Below are 18249 nucleotides of genomic sequence, written 5' to 3'. Positions count from 1 at the left end.
TGGCATTTACTGTAGTTAAAGACATGCTTTCCCCTTCAGCTTCTCTCCCCCTTACGGCTTGTGTGCTCCCTCTTTCTTTGCTACCCGTATCAATCTCACTGTCAGGAAAGCTTAAGAAGCTTCTTTATGGTGGAGTGCCAGTGGTTGGCATCTTTTTAAGAGTTATCTCACTTAAAGATACTGGCATTTTAACAGGAATGAGAGGCTGAAGCCAAAGGTGTTTCATGAAGGGTAAGACAGAGGGGATAAAGGGCTTACCTAGACCACAGTCTTTTGAAACCCACCCAGGCATGATCAGCATGAGTACCAGTGCCCAGCTCGTCTGCCTTTGCAGACCTGGCAGCCAGAGGCACTGGCTAGCACATGGACACCTTGCCTGGGGTACCTGGTGGCAGGTGCCCAGAAACATTCACCAGGGCACATCCAGCAGGGCGAGGAGCTGCTCCTGTTTCCCAAACCCTCTCTGATGTCTCAGGTTCCGGGAGGGTGTGTTGAGGGTGCCGACTGTCCTTTTGTACCCTCTGCTTTTCTGTGAGTCGCAGGCGGGCTGCTGTGTATCTGCTCATGGCTGTGACCGACACGGTCATGCAGAGGGCGAAAGAACACCAGGCGAGGCTGTCAACAGAAGGCACAGTTAGGAAGGGGCGAAGGGCTGTGACTGCAGGGCTTCCTGCTGGGGATCAGTCTGGTGAAAAAGCAGCTCCTGGTTCTACCCAATTTGGACCTGCACTTTGGATCACAAATTCCAGAGACCAGCCAGTGTGTTGTTTAGCCCAGTGGGTAGGAGAATGGATTCTGGAGTCATTGTGCTGGCTTTCCCCCATGGCCCCACCTCTTCTTAACTGTGTGACCTTGAGCTGGTTACTTCACCTCCTCATCTCAGTTTCCTCATGTGCAAAGCTGGAATAATATCAATGCTGCCACGCCAGGTTGTTGTGAGGAATTCAATGAGCTAATGCGTGGGGAGCACTGTTGCATATAAGCACTACTTCTTGTTGCCGTTGCTGTTGGCCCTAACCCAGGACGCTGGCACTGAGCACTGGAATTCTTATGTCCCTGTTCAGACTGAAAGCCTGTCCCATTCTGAGACGAAGGTCTGTACTTGCAATCTTCATAGAAGCCAGCATGGTGTTGAGAACGTGGTAATTTGCATGTACTTTATACCAAAGGCTGTTCACATGTTTGCATCGTTACGAGACAGAGAGAAGGGCTGGGTGATGGATGGTGAAGGTAACTTAGAGAAGAACAACAAAAGGTAGAGGTAAACAGATACACTTCTGGCTGGGTAATAATTAACATTATTGCACACCAGATGCTGTGATGAACCCAGGATTATCTCATTGAGCCTCACAGCAGCCCCTGGCGGGGGCACTGTCATGATCCCCATTTTACAGATGAGGAAGCTGGGACACAGAGTTCAGTAACTTGTCCACAGTCACCATGTAGAAAGTGGGACATCCTGGATTTGGCTCCAGACCCTGTGACCGGAGAGTCAGGTGGCTGACTTGCTAGACTCTGCTGCCTCCTGGTGCTCTCTGTGTATGTGGGTAACCAGGTACATCCCTCAGGGTTCTGGGTTGGGCTTGGCCTTGCTTAATGTTTTTATTAAATAGGTGATTATTCTAGTTTAAATGGGGGCAGAAATAGGAAAATAGTTGAAGGTAAACCCTGACAGTGAAAATATTTGGGGGAAAAAAATTCCCATTGTCCATAGGGGATACTATGCTCTGTGCTATCGGGTACAATTTAGGATAAGAGGAGAATTTTCCTAGTGTCTTCTGATGGCAGGAAGATTTGCTGCTGCAATCCCAAAATTTGATAAAATGCTGCACACCGTGCAAAAAGATGAGGGAGAGGAACTTCTGGGTTTTAATAGAAGGCTGACTTCAGGGCCTTATTGCATCTCTGTACACCCCCATTGAAAGGAGAAGAAAGGGACTGTATACTAGTGCGAACATACAAGGGCAAAGGGAACTGAAGAGGAGACATGGGAGGATGGGAAGCAGTTGTGAGAGGGATGAATAAGCCCCAGTGTGAGGGATTTCACACATAAAGTGTGTACGGAGAGCAGCACCAATAAGATAAGAAGGAGGTCTGTCATATTAGCCCCACTGAATCCTTGAGAGGCTCAGAACTTTGAGACACAAATACAGCACAAAAAAATCAGAGAACTGGCTAAAAATCTCTTTGATACCACAAATACTCTCTCCCTGTCTGTCCTTCCCCTAGGAGAGCAAAGGTTTATTCTCTGGAGAATAAACAAGAAGAAAGGCTCCAGATTTGGAGACAGCAGTCACAATGGAAGGCAGGGGAGAAGGGATGGCCTGAAAACAGGGGATGGCATGAAAATTTGCATATGGAGTGGGAAGCTGTCCAGCCCCTTTCCCATCCCTAACCTCAGAAACTATCAGTCAGGCACACACGCTCACCCCACTTCCTGCAGATATTGGAGGATTTTCCTCCAAAGACACTGAATGCTTGCAAAGAAAGAGCCTCTACAAATGAACATATGTGTGTGTTTTTGTGGGATGAAATTCCCAGATAAAATAGATGGCTCCATACCTATCTCTCTCTCTCTCTCTCTCTCTCTCTCTCTCTCTCTCACACACACACACACACACACACACACACACGTTTAACAGTAAATAAGTTCCAACCTTGCTCTAGAGCCTCCAGTGATTTTTATACATCACTTGACAATAAATGACCAACATCTGAAGGAAAGGCACAACATCAAATAGGGGGGAAAAGTATTCTAAAGGGAAGAGATAACACAAGGAACAGAGAAAACAGTGATAAAAAGAAAACCCTTTGGTTAATATCTTCAGGGAAATATGAGAAGATGCTGCATCAGTAAAGCCAGATCAGGATCCATGAAAAAGGAACAACTAGGCAACAAGAAACAGCACTTGGAAATTAAAATAAGATCCAAAATAATAATTCAATAGAAAGGTTAAAAGACAAGTAAAAGAAAAATTTTAGAAAATATTACAAAAAGAGAAAGAGATAGAAAATATAAGGGAAGCAATAAGACATTTAGATGATTAACCAAAAAGACCTAATATCTAATTAACAAGTGTTCTCTAAAAAGAGAACAGGAAACTTAGGAGAGAAAATAATCAAAGAAATAATACAAGAAAAATTCCCAGAATTCTAGGACATGAATATTCCAATTAAAGGGCCCACCAAGTACACGAAAGAAGAATGAATGTGAGGAAAAGAACATCAACAAGGGACATTATCATGACATTAAAGAACAACAGTAATAAAGAGAAGAAAACAAGAGGCCACCTACAAAGACACATGAATCAGAATGGTATTGACAGAAACAATAAATGCTAGAAGAAAAAAGAGCAGCATCTTCAAAATTCTGCGGGAGAATGATTTTCAACAAAGAATTGTGCACTCTGTCCTACTATTAATCAAGTGTAGAACATTGAATAAGTACATTTCCAGAGATGCAAGGAATAAAATAATTTGTCTCTTGTTGAACCATTTCTTAGAAAGCTACTGGAGGATGTGCTCCCACAAAATGTGGATATAAACTAAGATAATCCTATGGGACCTAGGAAGCAGTTTTCCAACATGAGAGTAGCAAAGAGAAATCTCATAATGATGGGTCTAGACAGCAAACAGTCCAAAACGGAGCAGGAAGATGGGGGGCTTTGGAGTGTTGGAAGGGTGAACTAGGGAGGGGATGGAATTGATTGATTGTAATTCTTAGAACTATTTGATTTTTTTTTTTTTTTAAAGATGACCAGTAAGGGGATCTCGATGCTTGGCTTGGTATTGTCAGCACCATGCTCAGCCAGTGAGCCAACTGGCCATCCCTATATAGGATCCGAACCCGTGGCCTTGGTGTTATCAGCACCACACTCTCCCAAATGAGCCATGGGCCAGCCCTAGAACTATTTGATTTTTAAAAGTTATTTGCATATATATTTTTATTAAATATTAAGTAATTAAAAATAGTAGGAAATAAAAACAGAACAAAATGATACTGGAAATAAATGGACCATTCTTCAGGCTCCTTTAGTGTTTGAGATTTGCTTCCACCTACAGCAACAGCTCAGTACAAACTGGCCACAGGTGAGAACCCACCTGCCATTCATCTGAGCTCTCCTGCAGCTATACTCCAAATTGTGTGTAATGCCGGTGATATCCCCTCAGAATCAATGACACTAGTTCGGAGAGAGGTGGCTAAAGTGACAGAAAGGTAGAGACAATGCTGTACAGAGAAACATTTGTAAAAATTAACATCTGAGGACTGGGAGGATGAAGACTTAGAAGAGTTCAAAATCTAATAAATCCCAAAGCATGTGGATCACAGCAACACAGACGTGTTCACCAAGTCTTAGGACAGGAGGATGAGGGAGTGAGCCCTGACAGTGTTATATTTTACAAAGAAGAAAGTAACGTAAGAGGTTCTTACATAGGATAAAACTGTGAGTATTCGTACACCTATTTTTAAGATGTAATATCCTCCGGAGGTTGTATTAGTCCATTTTCTGTCACTTATAACAGAATACCCAAAACTGGGTAATTTATAAAGGAACAAAATTTATTCCTTATGGTTTTGGAGGCTGGGAAGTCCAGGGTCTGGGGGGCACATCTAGTGGGGGCCTTCTGGGTGGGAACTCTCCATTGGGTCCCGTGGAGATGCAGGTAATCACATGGTGAGGATGGCAGGAGCTCTTTTATGTACTCTCCTTATAAAGCCACCACTCTACATCCATGATAACCCACTAAACCATCAACCCATTAACCCATGACTGGGTTAATTCATTCATGAGGACAGAGTCCTCATGATCCAATCACCTCTCAAAGGCCTCATCTTTCAAATACATAATCGGATTTCCCACCCTCTTAACACTGTTAAAATGGACATCAAGTTTCCAACACATGAACTCTTGGGGACACATTTAACCCATAGCAGAGGTCCACATCAAAGGGGACCCCTGTGGTTTTTTCTGTCATGGCTTTGTGTTTGCATTAGAAACAGGGGCTGGGTCTCCCATTGTTAAAGTATTCATTAGGACTTACAGCTCTGGACACTTTCCCCTATGCTGTGTTTAAGAATGTAATGACAAAGGCGTCTCCTTTTCTTGAGGACTTTACTGTGTGCCAAGCATTTTATACCTATAATCTCTTTTAATCTCTATAGAAACATTTCAGGCAGGTATTCTCACTTTGCAGGTGAGGAAACTGGGCTACAGAAGGGTTATGAAACTAACCAAAAGTCACAAGAGTAGCAGGTGTTAGTGGTATGACTAAGGTTGTCCTATAAAACCTCTGTGCATCTCTGCTGGTCCACTAGGCCTTGAGCACTGTGACCAAGCCACCTACCAATATGACCAGCCATGGTCCCACGTCTGAGGCCTCCAATCTTCTGGTCCAAGGTTAACAGTGATTTGAAAAATGGTTGTGTACATCATGTGGGCCACCATGCCTAGGAGCCCTGCACAAAGAAAGCTTTGTGAGCCACAGTTAAGTCACCACGATGGAAGAGTGTTTCTGCTTGCATGAGCTGGATGTAAGGAGCTCTCCAGCATCCTCCTTGCAGCCCCTCTTAGCAGCTGCCATGTTTCATGTATGCACTGATTTCTTAGTCATGAATCCACACTGTTCTGCGTGTCTCTCTGCCATTGCGTTCCTCCCATGACCACCTGTTTCCATGTTCTCATTCCACAGCATCCCTATGCCCAGAGACTCCCATGTTGCATCAACTCTTTCCCAGCACAGGTGAGGGGTCCTTGGGCTACATGTGGCCTACAGCCTACTTTACAGTGTTCTCTCATGTTTCTTTTTTTTTTTTTAAATTTGGATTATCTGCTACATAACAATTAAAAACTAGGACACTTTACAGAAAAATTGGAATATCTTCTGGCTATCATCAGTGGGACCTGAAGTCAGTTGTCAATGTGATCTCTCTCTCCTTTGTAAATGACTTGGTCTTTTCCTTTTCTAGAGACCTAGAGGATTTTTTCTTTAATAATTTTAGCACACGCCTAGGACTTGAATGTACTGTGTCAATTTTTCTAGGTACTTGGAGGGAGCTTTTTATGTATAGATTTTGGTCTTCTGTTGGAGAAAGTTTCCTTTAATTTTACTTTTAAATATTGATTATTTCATTGTTTTGTCCTTCTTTTTCAGGAAATCCACTTATGTTTATGTTTAATGTAATAAATGGATGGCAGGCTGTGGTCAAGTGTGGGCCAGCTTCAGCGGTCAAAATATAAAATTGTTTTAATTGGTGGGGGCAGTTATTTATATCTTAATGGGAATGTCTAAAGCCCTTATAATGTATCTGTGCTTGTATATCCTTAAACATCCCACCCGACTTGCCATTCCCACAGCTGAAACATCCAGAAGAGACTTCCAGAAAGAGGTCTCATACCATCAGTGAGGACCTTGGGGGATGCCAGGACCCAGGCAGGAGTCTGCAAGAGTCCACGGCCTGGTCCTTTGCTGTGAAGATCCAGAAATTGGATTTGATCTTCCTGTTCACTCACAACAAGACTTGAGAAAGATGTGTGACACTTATCAAGCACAGAAGATTGACAAACTGGACTGAGACACTATTAAATTAACACAGCTTTGTGCAAACAGCTGGAGAACTGAGGGAAGTCATTTGTTTAAGGTTCTTTCTGTGGTGAAAATGTCCACTTAGGAGACTAGATAAAGTTGCTCTGAAAGTTTCTCGGAGAACACAGAAGTAGAATAAAAAACAGGAGTTCTTCATTCTTATGGCATATTTACATCGCTTGGACAGTAATTTTTAAAAAGCTACTACTTATTGAGTACTTATTATATACGAGGTGCCCTCTATTTAGTCATCACCATAGCCTGTGAGATGCTTTATAGTGTTGTGTTTAAGAGGTTAAGTAACTTGCCCAGGGTCCCACACCCATTAAGCAGCAGCGATCTGAACCTGGGCAGGATTCCCCCCCCCAGACTCATGCCTAACCACTGTATTACATGAGGCCACTTTTTGTTCCCTCTTGTGATAAAAACACACCAGTAAATTTGATTTGCCCAGGGTCCCACACCCATTAAGCAGCAGCGATCTGAACCTGGGCAGGATTCCCCCCCCAGACTCATGCCTAACCACTGTATTACATGAGGCCACTTTTTGTTCCCTCTTGTGATAAAAACACACCAGTAAATTTGACTCTCCATCTGTGCCTACCACATTTCCTTTCATCAGTCATCCAAAGCATCATTGCTTGTGCCCAGTGGGACTAATTCAGTGCCTTATCCAGTGGACCAGCTGTCCTGCTGAACTGGCCATGGACAGGGAAGAGCCAGCCATGCTTCAGCCAGGGTCTGCCCGGCCCAAAGCTCTACGTTCCCTCTGGGGCAGGCCGTGGAGGATTTGCCTGATCTCACGATGCTGGTGGAAAGTACCTGCGAGCACCATGAGGATGGCTACCGAGGCATCCACCTTGAGCCAGTCAAGCCCAGAGCTGTGATCACTCACTCTGGAGCCCAGGAGGATGGCACTTGTCAGCAGCAGCAGGACATCCAGGACCTTAGCCCCAATGGACAGCCACAAGAGACCTGCAAAAGGAAGGGGTGACGGACATGCTGGGCATTTGCAATTCAGAAGTGCTGGAAGGTTCATCCCTTTGATTGCATTCATTTCTAAAACAAAATATAAAAAACAAATGCCTTGGAGTAAAAAAAAAAAAGAAAAAATGACAGATGCCTTTGATGCATCTTGGAAAGTCAGCAGTGAAAGAGGGCTTCTAGGGCCTGAAAGAGATGTTTGTAAAGATTGGGAAGGAAAAAAACTAAGCAAAAAACCCTGGTGTAAGGACATGAGAGATACTGAGAGGTCTTCATTCCCCAGCTTGAAAGTTAACATTTTGTTTTGATTCCATCAGAAGACATTATTGTTGCCTCTTTCAAGAAAAAGATACACAAACACGGGGGCAGAGGAGGCTGAGAGTTGAAGAGCCCTTTCTGGAGGTACCAAAACCTCATTTGTTTCTGTGTGAGTCACTTGTTCACCCTGTGGATGGAACCCCGCCTGTGGCTCTGAGAAACCCTGTGGGATGGGGAGGACAGAAAAGGGGGACAGGAAGGAAAACTGATGTTTGTGAAAGGCCTGCGATAGGGAAAGTTAGGTACTGGGAAGACAGCAATGGGTGAAACAGATGTGATCTATGCCCTCCCAAAACCTATCTCCCGGCTGGGAGAACAGATGCTAAGAAAGTCATGACAAATTGAATGAGTGTTATACAGAAGAAAAAGTGCTGTAGGCAGCAGTGTGTCGGAGCTCATCTCTTCCCAGCTCTGCATTCACCTTACACGGATGGCTTGAGATCAGCCATGGTGGGAATATTTGCACCACAGCAAGTGGCAGACACTACCAGCCAGGGCTCTCCCACCCCCTCCCAAGGCAGCTGTTGAATATTTGTCAGCACACCACTGGCCGTAGGGCACGTGAAGAGAGCCTGTGGCCCCAGCCTTTGCACTTGACTTCACAGAAAAACCAGAATAACTATCTCATCTTTCCCCCCACACCCAATAAAACAATAAAAATTGTCAGCATGAGTAAGGTATTTACCTTGTTCTTCAGCTGGTATGATACTCTGGAAACTCCTACACTTTTCCTCTAAAAAATAAAGAGAATGCATCCATAGTAGGATTAAACTTGACAATTAGGGGGAAATGGTGTTTCAAGCCCCTTAACTGTATCCCCATTCATTTTGAATGGGGAACAGGGAGTGGGGCAATTCTACTTTATTGCTGACAGACATGCAGCACCCTTCCCTGTGGGGCGTGATACGTCCACACTATGGAACTCGGGCTTGGCTATGTGCCTTTCTTTGGCCAATGAACTGGGAGTGCAAATGAGGTGGGTCACTTCTGGTCAGCAGCTTTAAGAGCCGACACATTGTTCACCCAGTTCTTGTTCCCTTGCTCTGTGAGCACAGGAGCACATGTCAAGGGGACTCCCTATCACCTTGGGTCCCCAAATGACTGTAAGGAGGAAAGACCCCTTGCCATGCCAATGAGAAAAGTTCACATGGAATAAACTAGAAATAAATTTGTTGGTTTGAACCACTGAAATTTGGGGGGTTGCTTGTTATTGCAGATAACCTGGCCCAACTGGACTAATACTGCTGGTCTTAGATCAGAGAGTCTCAGCTTCTAAAACAACATCCATTGTGATATGAATCTCAAGTAATTTGCTTCTGGTTAAAGGGAAAGTATTAAAGCTTGTAATAATTTTTAAAAAATGAATTAGAGCAGATTCAGAACCATCTCTCTGTTACTAAGACCCTGAATATGTGAGTCATCCAGTCTCTTCCCTCCCATCGTGCTTTTCTCAGTGTGAGAGAAAAGGAGTGATTGTGTGTGCCCAGAACCCACCAACAGACTCATTTATGTGCTCCAGGTTGAGTCCTTTGCATGTGAGTGTCATCTGTCATGTTGCACACATTGGCTGAAAAAGCTCAAGTCACTGCCTTCGATATGTAATTCCCTTGAAAATGCCAAGTCCATGAATATCCATATTTGGTGTGCAAATATAACCAAATTCTGGTTTGGGAGTGAGTGACAGATGGATGATTGAGACTATAACAAATCACCCTCTGGGATCCTGTACCAGTGAGGTGCCACACTCTCTGTGCATTAACATGTCTGCCCAAAACAGAATCATTGTCAAGTGGGGAGAGTCTGGAAAATCATCTGTCTCACCCCTGCACAGTGTGGAGGAGTGGATCTGAGGACCTCGGAGGGAAAATGACTTGCACAAGACAACACAGGTGGAGGCGGCTTTAGCATGTGAACTCAAGTTTGCAAAGGCTGGGCCCAATGCTGTCCTGCTTTTCAGTGATTTAATGCAATCCATTGGGCAGAGGGAAAGTGTCAGGGGACATGAAGATGCCTGAGACACAGGGAGCTGCCCCTAGTCTGGCCTGGTAGTGATACAGGATGTGCTCAGTTTCCCTGGGCTGGGGTTTCAGGACATGCCTCTGGGTTTCCAGCCACCCGCTGAGGTCTCAGCCCCTCTCCTCTAAGCTCTCCCCTGGAGGAAAGTTACTGCTGCCAGTTAGACCTATTCTTTTTTTTTTTTTTTTTGTCTTTTGTCTTTTTCCATGTCCGGCAACGGATCGCACCCCTCAGTGTTGCTCCCGCGCCTCGCTCAGCCAGTGAGCGGGAACCGGTCTGTATGTGGGATCCGAACCCTCGGACGGGAGCGCCGCCGCGCTTCCCAAGCGGCGCACTTATCCAGTGCGCCACCGGGCCGGCCCAGTTAGACCTATTCTTAGCACAAACATGGGGAAAATGAGACAACAGGGGGCTGGCTTATACAATCCAGTGGCTGGGCATGCTCAATAGAGAGCACAGAACATTCTGGTGCATACAACTGGGAACTACTCCCTTAATTGAATATTCACTAGATAGAAAAACTATAAAAGCCAAATCCCAGCTGAAGGCAGGTTGCCGCTCACTTTTCTGGTGGCAAGCTGCACTTCCCTAGCTGAGGTGTGTATACTTTAGTTTGTATCTAACTTACTTTCAGTAAGCAGCTGCTCACTCTCTTGAGCCAGCCTGCACTCTTACTGAACTTCGAGTATGTTTTTCTGGCTTTCATGTTAGACTTGATGCATGTACTGAACTTACTTTTGTGTTAAGCTTTGTGTAGGCCCTGCTCAGTCTCTGGAGCGTGCTGCACTCTTTCCATGGAACCTGTATTTCTTATCTATTTTATTAAACTTGTTCTTACTTTCTACTGTGACTCTGCCCTTGAACTCTTTCCTCTGGAGGAGTCAAGAACCTGATAAGAGTCCTGGGTGGGTTGAAGCTGACTGTTGGGTCCCTTGGACCCTACCTCTGACATCAGTAGGAGCTAAAACAGAGCAAGGTGCAAAAACTATGGGGCGTATTTCATTGACTCTTCAAAGAAATGGCTTTCTTATCTCTAAAACAGGTTCAATAGTCTCCACACTAGCCATGCTTTGAGGATTAGATGGGATAATACACAGGAAGGCATCTATCACAGTTAATATGCACATACGTCTTTTTTTGGAGGCTGGCCAGTATGGGGATCTGAATCCTTGACCATGGTGTCACCACGCTCTAACCAACTGACCTAACCAGCCATCCCTGCACATACATCCTGTTGGAATAAAATGAGTTCTATTAGGGCTTTTTTGCATGTAGTTAGCATGAATTCATTCCTAGACTCTGAGTACCCCGAGGGCAAGGATCATGTCAGTTACTTTTTCTGGAAGTTTCCAGGAACAGAAGGAAGTCTGGGGAGCATTTTTAGATCTCAGAAAATATTTTTCTTTTATAGGAGAGAAAATGCCAAAACTTAGCATTCCTATTTGAGAACTCACAATGGCTCCCTATCTCTCCTGGCATCAAGTCTAAATTCCTCCAGGCTTTTATGCCCTCTCTCTGTCAACCTGGTCTCCCAACACAGAGCTCATCTTGCTGCTGCCTTAGCACAGCCCAGCGTTCACCTTCCACCTCATCTGGTCACTTGGTGTCTTGTCATTTCAGGCTGCTGTGACAAAGTACCATAGACTGGGCGGCTTATCAACAACAGAAATTTGCTCTCCAGTTCTAGAGGCTGGAAGACTGAATCAGGATGCTAGTACAGTTGCGTTCTGGTGAGGGCTCTCTTCTGGTTTGCAGACAGCTGCCTTCTTGTGTCTTCCCAGGGCAGGAAGAAAACTAGCTAGTTCTCTGGCCTCTTCTTATAAGGGCTCTAATCCCATTCAGGAGGGCTCCACTCTCATGACCTAATCACCTCTCAAAGGCCCCACCTCCAAATACCATCACATTGGGATTAGGGTTTCAATACATAAATTTGGGGGGAGACAAACACTTAGTTTATAACATACAGGAAAGATCATACATATGCACAGGCACACACTTTTGATGGTGCATGTCTAAAGATCATAAACCTCAGCCTCCTTACTTCACACTTCTGTGTTGTCCCTCTGCTGAGCCAAAGGAAGAAGAGAAACAAAGCCTGGGCATATGACACAACCATTTGGTCGAGTTTCTCCACTGGGATGGGTTCTGATCTGAACGCCAGGAATTCATCTGTCNCATTTGGTCGAGTTTCTCCACTGGGATGGGTTCTGATCTGAACGCCAGGAATTCATCTGTCACATACCTGTCCACAACAAATGGCCTGAAGGAGGGTGTTTCCACAACCTGGGGCTGAGGGCCACAGAATCAGGGACCTGTCAGTTTGTCTGAAGCTACAGTAGCCTCTGCAGTATTTTAATTAAGTCAGCTTTGGATTAATGCAATTGAACACTGATTCTCTGATGTTGGCAGTGGCAGCAGTATCATGATCACAGTGGCAATGATTTGTCTGTGTCTCCTCAGTCTACCTGGAGCTCCCACAGCACTGGGGAAATCTCAGTCCTCACACCCTGCTCTCTCGCAGAGCATTTTGGGGCTGGTGCAGCACTTTTTCCACTTCACCTCATCCCAGCCTAACCACAGCCCCATGCATCAGGCTTGCAGCGAGAATAGCAGGTGGATACCAAGGAGAAGATGTGGCATTTAAATCCGAAAGGCCTGGCTTCTATACCTGGTTCTCCCATGGTCAGTAATCACAGGAAGCTTCCTGATCTCTCCGAGCTTCACTTTCTTTGCCTGCAAAATGGGTGCAGTAAAAGTTCTCCAATGAGGAAGTTGTGAAGGTATTTTGTGATCTGCCTTACATGCTTTAGTGTGTTTAAGTGTTGATAGAGGCAAGTACAAGTATCTCTGTTTTACAGCTTTGGCAGCTAGGCTCAGACAGGTTGGTAGAGTCAGGAATTGAATGACAACCGTGCTTTTCCACCTAAGACTCAGTACCTTTTTCCACGTCACCACCCGCTGCTTCTCTTCCTAAGGCATGGAGGAGTTAGGGTCTAGCTGGTCTTCTGAAGAGAGCTGCCCCTTCCAACAGCAAGGACAATGAGGCCAGGTACAGAGCCAGGGCACGGCAAAGGGTGGCGGGCCAGCCAAGGAGAAGAAGAGAGTTTGCAATAGCTTAGAAGCGTGAGTTTAGCTGGGGCCCAAGAGTCAGACCATAGTGGTCCCTTGATTAATACGAATCCTCAGAAGTGATGTTCCTTTTGAATGAAGCCAGCAGGATTAAAAGGAAAAAGCTGAATAAATCCCATGAAGCCAGAGAGGCGGGAGTGACATAGCTTGACAGAGCTTCGGCAGCCAAGCAGCGCAGCAAGCCAGCTCCCGGAGGTGGCGCCCGAGTCCCCCGAGCCTGACTGGCAGCCCCACCTGTTATTCGTCCCCAGTCCCCCCCGGGGTGCCCAGGGCCGTCTGTCCTTGAACTTTGTGAGTCGATCAGAATGGCATAGAATCTAAAATCTACTCACTTAAGGAAAAAAGAACATTTCATCTAAGGGCTGCCTCTACCAGAAATTTTTATTTTAAATCTTCACTTCAGAGTGTGGAGTAAAAGGTCTGGGCTCCCTTCTGAGGCATGCTAGGTGCAGGGTAGAAAGGGCAGAACTCTCCAAGGTGGCTTGTGCAGAGGATGCCTTGTCATCGCACACCAGCTAACGTCCCTGGACGGTCAACTTTCAAGGAGATGGAGCTAATTCAGAAGGAGAGCCCCCAGCGAGGCCCCACAGGGCAGCACAGCGGGGGTAGGTGGACACCCAGAAGCCCCTTTCCTGGACTTGTGTAGGGCCAAGGAGCATCCTCCCCAGCTGGGAGTCCTCTCCACCAGCTCTACTGAATTCATCTCGCCTCTCCTGATCTTCTCTCCAAAGCACTGTTTGAGCTTCTTCCCGTTTACCTATAGTCCTGACCCCTTTCTTATGCCCCCAATCTCCCAGGCACATGTGATCTATTAGACTAAATAGCAGATGTGTGTCTGGCGCAACCTCCAAAGGGGGTCCCCAGGCTACACTCTGTGGCTGACATGATGTCTTTGGCTTTTGCAATGCTTCAAAGATATTTTAAAATTGGGAAAATTTACAAAGAAATACAAATATCTTACTGCCCTTGGAAAATTAGAGTATCTGACAGTATTGGACTCATGAGCGCACATGACCATAGAGCTGAGCTGAGCAAGAGGCTGTCCCTTCCCTGAGGCACGAAGTGTCAAGGTCACTGACATTCCCAGCTAGCCCCACGTCATAGCACCTGCTTTCGTTGCCACCTCCTATAGGTGTTTGAGTTTGTAATCCCTGGTGTATAGCTTTTGTTTTACCCTTTGATATGTTTGGTATTAATAACTTATTATTGAGTAAAAATTTGATTCTAAACTTTTGGCTTTAGGGGCACCCTGCCACTCATGGAGGTAATACATTTCTTGGGGTGGGGGGAACAGATGTTCTGGGGAAGATGTCCTTTTTTCCTTCTTAATAAGGTGACAGCAGTATTTAGAGATCCTGCTTTATCTGGATGACTGTATTATATTAAGAAATATACAAAACGTGAGCTGATGTTTTTTAGATTGATGGGCACAAAATTATTCATGAGCAATCATAAGAGTTGTTGCTCTTCAGTTTTGTACTTTGTGGGGTAATAGGAAAAGCCAGAGCTAAAAGTTAAGAAATCTGAGTTCCATGTCTGGCTTTGTCAGTGTCTAGCTGTACAACCTTCAGTTCTAGAACTCCATTTTCCCATCTGTAAAATGGCACTTTTTCTAGGTCAGCCTTTTCCAAAGTATGTTCCACTGAACACTAAATGTTAATTCTTATTATACATAAAAATTTTTCTATGGTCAATGAATCTTGGGAAACACTGGGATACATAATATTAAACAGGTTTCTATATTGTGGGGCTTCTCAGAGATTTTGATATGCTAATGTGCATTGTGAATTTCCAAGAAGAAAATGTAAAATGCAATCTTTTCCAAATTTGTTTGACTATCAGAACTATTTATGTCTATTTTTACAAAGAACATCTCAAAAAGCACCTCCGTGGAGTAATCTTTAGGAACATCGAGTGAGACACTTGACGTATCTTTCTGTCTGACATTAAGAACAGAGTTGCATATAAATCAGAAAGGGGTCAGGAAATACATCCTTTCTTTCTACTGGGTGTTGTTCATGAATCATTGAGAACACCAACTCTCTTAAGAATTCACTGTGTGTTCCTGACAATATAGGAAAAGCCCTTCAGTGGTGTGATCCAGGCAATGACAGGGTGTGTGTGTGTGTGTGTGTGAGGTTGTGTGTGAAATAAACACTCTGTGGTTTGGCAAAGTGCCAATAGGATTTCCTCCAGAGGAAGTTGTGTGTTCGTGACAATATAGGAAAAGCCCTTCAGTGGTGTGATCCAGGCAATGACAGGGTGTGTGTGTGTGTGAGGGTGTGTGTGAAATAAACACTCTGTGGTTTGGCAAAGTGCCAATAGGATTTCCTCCAGAGGAAGGTGCCTGAAAGAGCCTCACACAGTCTCTTAACTATGCTTTCAAACCGCGTTTTAAGCTGAGAAAAACCCCGCCCCCACATCGACCATGAACTGGGTAACAATTTTTTTTGTTAGAAATCTTGGGGACAGTGTATATTATCTACCTGCATAGTGTTTGTGTGACTCTGTGAGGCACGTCCCATATGCAGGTGGTCAGTTTTCAGTTGCTTCCAATCCCCCCTGAATGAACAGTTCCACCCTTTTCTGAAGTCCAGCCTGTGCAGTTTTTTTCTCCCAATTACTGAGGAAGTAGCTTCCATCTGTCTAATTTTCTAACTCTTGTCTTCAAGTTCAGGTTCTACTATGGCCCCACCTCCCACTGACATAATAAATTGTAAGCTTCCGATTTTCTTCAATTAGGCTTTTTCTTTCTAGGGAATGTTATTCTGCTCAGTCCCTTGTGCTGGAGTGACCATGGCCTTATGTGGCAGGGGAGGAGAAGCTGTCTCAAGTGACATATAAGAGCCATGGGACTTATGTTCTGTAAAGAGGCTTTCTCCCCTGCCTTGTGTTCCGATGCAAAGACCTGGGCTGTGCTATCTCAGACCTTTGCTCACTCAGTTCTTAGTGCAGCTCACTGGATCATTAGCTCTCAGCACTGTGGCTCACTCACCTTTGTATTCCCCTATTTGCTTAGCTCTGTGCCTGACACGGAAACACTTGTTAGTGAAATTGCTTCATGTTGTGCTAAATCCCCTCTTTCTAGAGAGCTTTGCTGAGGCATGCTTCTCTGACTTTAATGTGTTATAATCACCAGGGAATCTTATTAGAAATACAGATACCACCAGATAGGATGGAAAGTTGGGCAGAGTAAAAATATTAATGCTATGAGGATGGAAAAAGAAAAGGCAATGAGTAACTCCAGGAAAAGCAAAAAGCTGTACAAAACAATAATGTAATTATAGCATCCTCTTTGATGCTATAACGAACAATATTTATATAGTAGAACAACATCTATAAATTACTGGTTTATTCATTTAAATGAAACAGCAATATAACTTTTTAGGAAGATGACAGAGGGGGTATGCAGAATGTTGTGGTGTGAGAGAGTTAAATCTTATTTATTATAACAGGAGGTTAATAGATAATGTCTATGATGAGGATAGCAATGCCAACATGTTTTTTTGAAAATGAAAGTGAATATCAGAAGAGACAATTAAGTTAAAAGTGGTTTCCCATGAAGGGTGGGACTAAGTTATGGAGAGAGAAGGAGCAGGGGACTGTTGGTTTCTCAGTCAATCTCTTATTTGTGTGTAAATACAGGTAAAAACTTAAAAAAAAAAAAAGAATACCAATTTCTAGACCCTACCCCAGACCTACTGAATTAAAACCTCCAGAGCTGGGCACCTGGACTTTTTACAAACTCCCTGGGTGGTCTGATTCACACCAACATGTGATACCTGGCATGATGCTTATATATAGCTGTGGAAATAGAAGTAGGCCCTCAGAAGGGGACTTGGAAAGGAAGTGGAAGTTTCCAAGCAATTTGCCTATGCGTGTGGTGGCTATATTTTCCAAACCAAAAATCTGGGATTGTCTTGGGAACCTTCCAGGATGCAGAGTCATGAGCCTCCTGCATCTGCCTGTGAAGGTAGGAAGTAGACTTCTAGGAAGATGTCACTCCCCAAGAGGTGGTGGGGGAGGCCCCTCCAGTTGCCTTAGCTCCAGACACCACAGCAGTGTCTGAACTGCACTTAAAGCAAAGGCCACAGGCACTGACCTGGACATGTGGGAGGGCAAGGCTGGGCACTGTCCCTCAGTGGCCACCACTCAGGTGGGGCTGGGGAGGAGCATGCAGCATCTCAGAGGGTTCATTCTTGTTGCCTTTTACTTAGGCCTCAGGAAGAAAAAACAAATGCTGTGAGGACGGGAAAAGCAAAGGCAATTAGGAACTCCAGGAAAAGTAAAAAGCTGTAGAAGAAAACTAATGTAATAAGCCTAAAGTCAGAAGAGAAATGTGGATGGGTGGGGAAATCCTCCCCTTTCTGACTTTGTAGGTTTTGCTTCCCAAGCAGAAAGATAAGAATATCCTGGCCCTGAACACGAGCTTACAGTCAGGCTGCCTAATATTGAGGAGTCAAATTCCCCCTTCCTCAGTTCCTTGTGAGGTGAAAACACTCTTTTTTGAAGGGTTTGCTCTGAGACTATTCCAAGTACAGAAGAAATAACAGGGATGCATCTTAGGGTTGGGTGGGGGATTTTGAATACCAGGGACTAGGTGACAATAACAAATGCTAATATCCAGCAATGTGTCAACCACTGTTGTAAGTGCTTTGTGTGAACCCAGTCATTTAGTCTTTACAACAACTCTAGGAGATAAGTACTGCTATTATTCCCATTTAATAGATGAAAAACAGGCTCAGAGAGGTGAAGGGACTTGTTCAAACACACATAGACAGTGGCAGTCAGTGGCAGAGCTGGGATTCAAACCCAGGCAGCCCGGCTCCAGAGCCCCTGCTCCTGCCACCGTCCTGCACCTGTCGCCCCAGGAACCTGTGGCCGCACTCACCTGTGCCGCTGAGGCTCTCCTCGCAGGAGTGCCAGAGCCCCACGTGGAACTTGCGCTTGGTGAACCTGTCGTCCCCCATCTCCCAGATGTACTGAACAGCCTGGCTGTTGTCCCTCCGGCCACTGTCACTGTCCTGGCTGATGTGGATGCAGTGTGGCTCTCCCGGCTGCTCCTGACACAGCGGCTTCAACACCCGCCGGGTCCCCACACACCAGTGACTGCTGCCCAGGGCAGTGAGGGAGAAGGCAAGGGCGAGGCACGTGGGGAGGAGGCCCAGCACCCACCGCCGCCTGGCCCTGTCCATGGCTGTATGAGGCGGTGGCAGT

The 18249-nt window shown here is 45.1% G+C and overlaps 1 protein-coding gene across 1 annotated transcript; it reads right to left on the bottom strand.

Annotated features, from left to right (window-relative positions):
* Positions 1-5342: 5342 nt before the first annotated feature.
* On the bottom strand, positions 5343-18227 carry LOC103600158 (putative germ cell-specific gene 1-like protein 2). Its single transcript, XM_008584395.1, has 4 exons — positions 17924-18227; positions 8573-8620; positions 7408-7560; positions 5343-5458 (listed from the first exon to the last, which is right to left on the bottom strand). The coding sequence occupies exons 1-4, from the start codon at positions 18225-18227 to the stop codon at positions 5343-5345; spliced, it is 621 nt and encodes a 206-aa protein (XP_008582617.1).
* Between the last annotated feature and the right edge of the window lie 22 nt (positions 18228-18249).

This window comes from Galeopterus variegatus, unplaced genomic scaffold, assembly GCF_000696425.1.
Source record: "Galeopterus variegatus unplaced genomic scaffold, G_variegatus-3.0.2 Scaffold3254, whole genome shotgun sequence".
Classification (NCBI taxonomy): domain Eukaryota; kingdom Metazoa; phylum Chordata; class Mammalia; order Dermoptera; family Cynocephalidae; genus Galeopterus; species Galeopterus variegatus.
The sequence above is the reverse complement of the archived record's forward strand: the minus strand, read 5'-3'. Positions and strand labels throughout refer to the sequence as shown.

Excerpts from the sequence above, each read along its gene's own strand:
- LOC103600158 (XM_008584395.1), bottom strand. The coding sequence starts at position 18,227 with ATGGACAGGGCCAGGCGGCGGTGGGTGCTGGGCCTCCTCCCCACGTGC. Across the intron at positions 8,621-17,923 it reads GGAGAGCCTCAGCGGCACAG|AGGAAAAGTGTAGGAGTTTC; the intron begins GTGAGTGCGGCC and ends TTTATTTTTTAG. Across the intron at positions 7,561-8,572 it reads CATACCAGCTGAAGAACAAG|GTCTCTTGTGGCTGTCCATT; the intron begins GTAAATACCTTA and ends TTCCTTTTGCAG.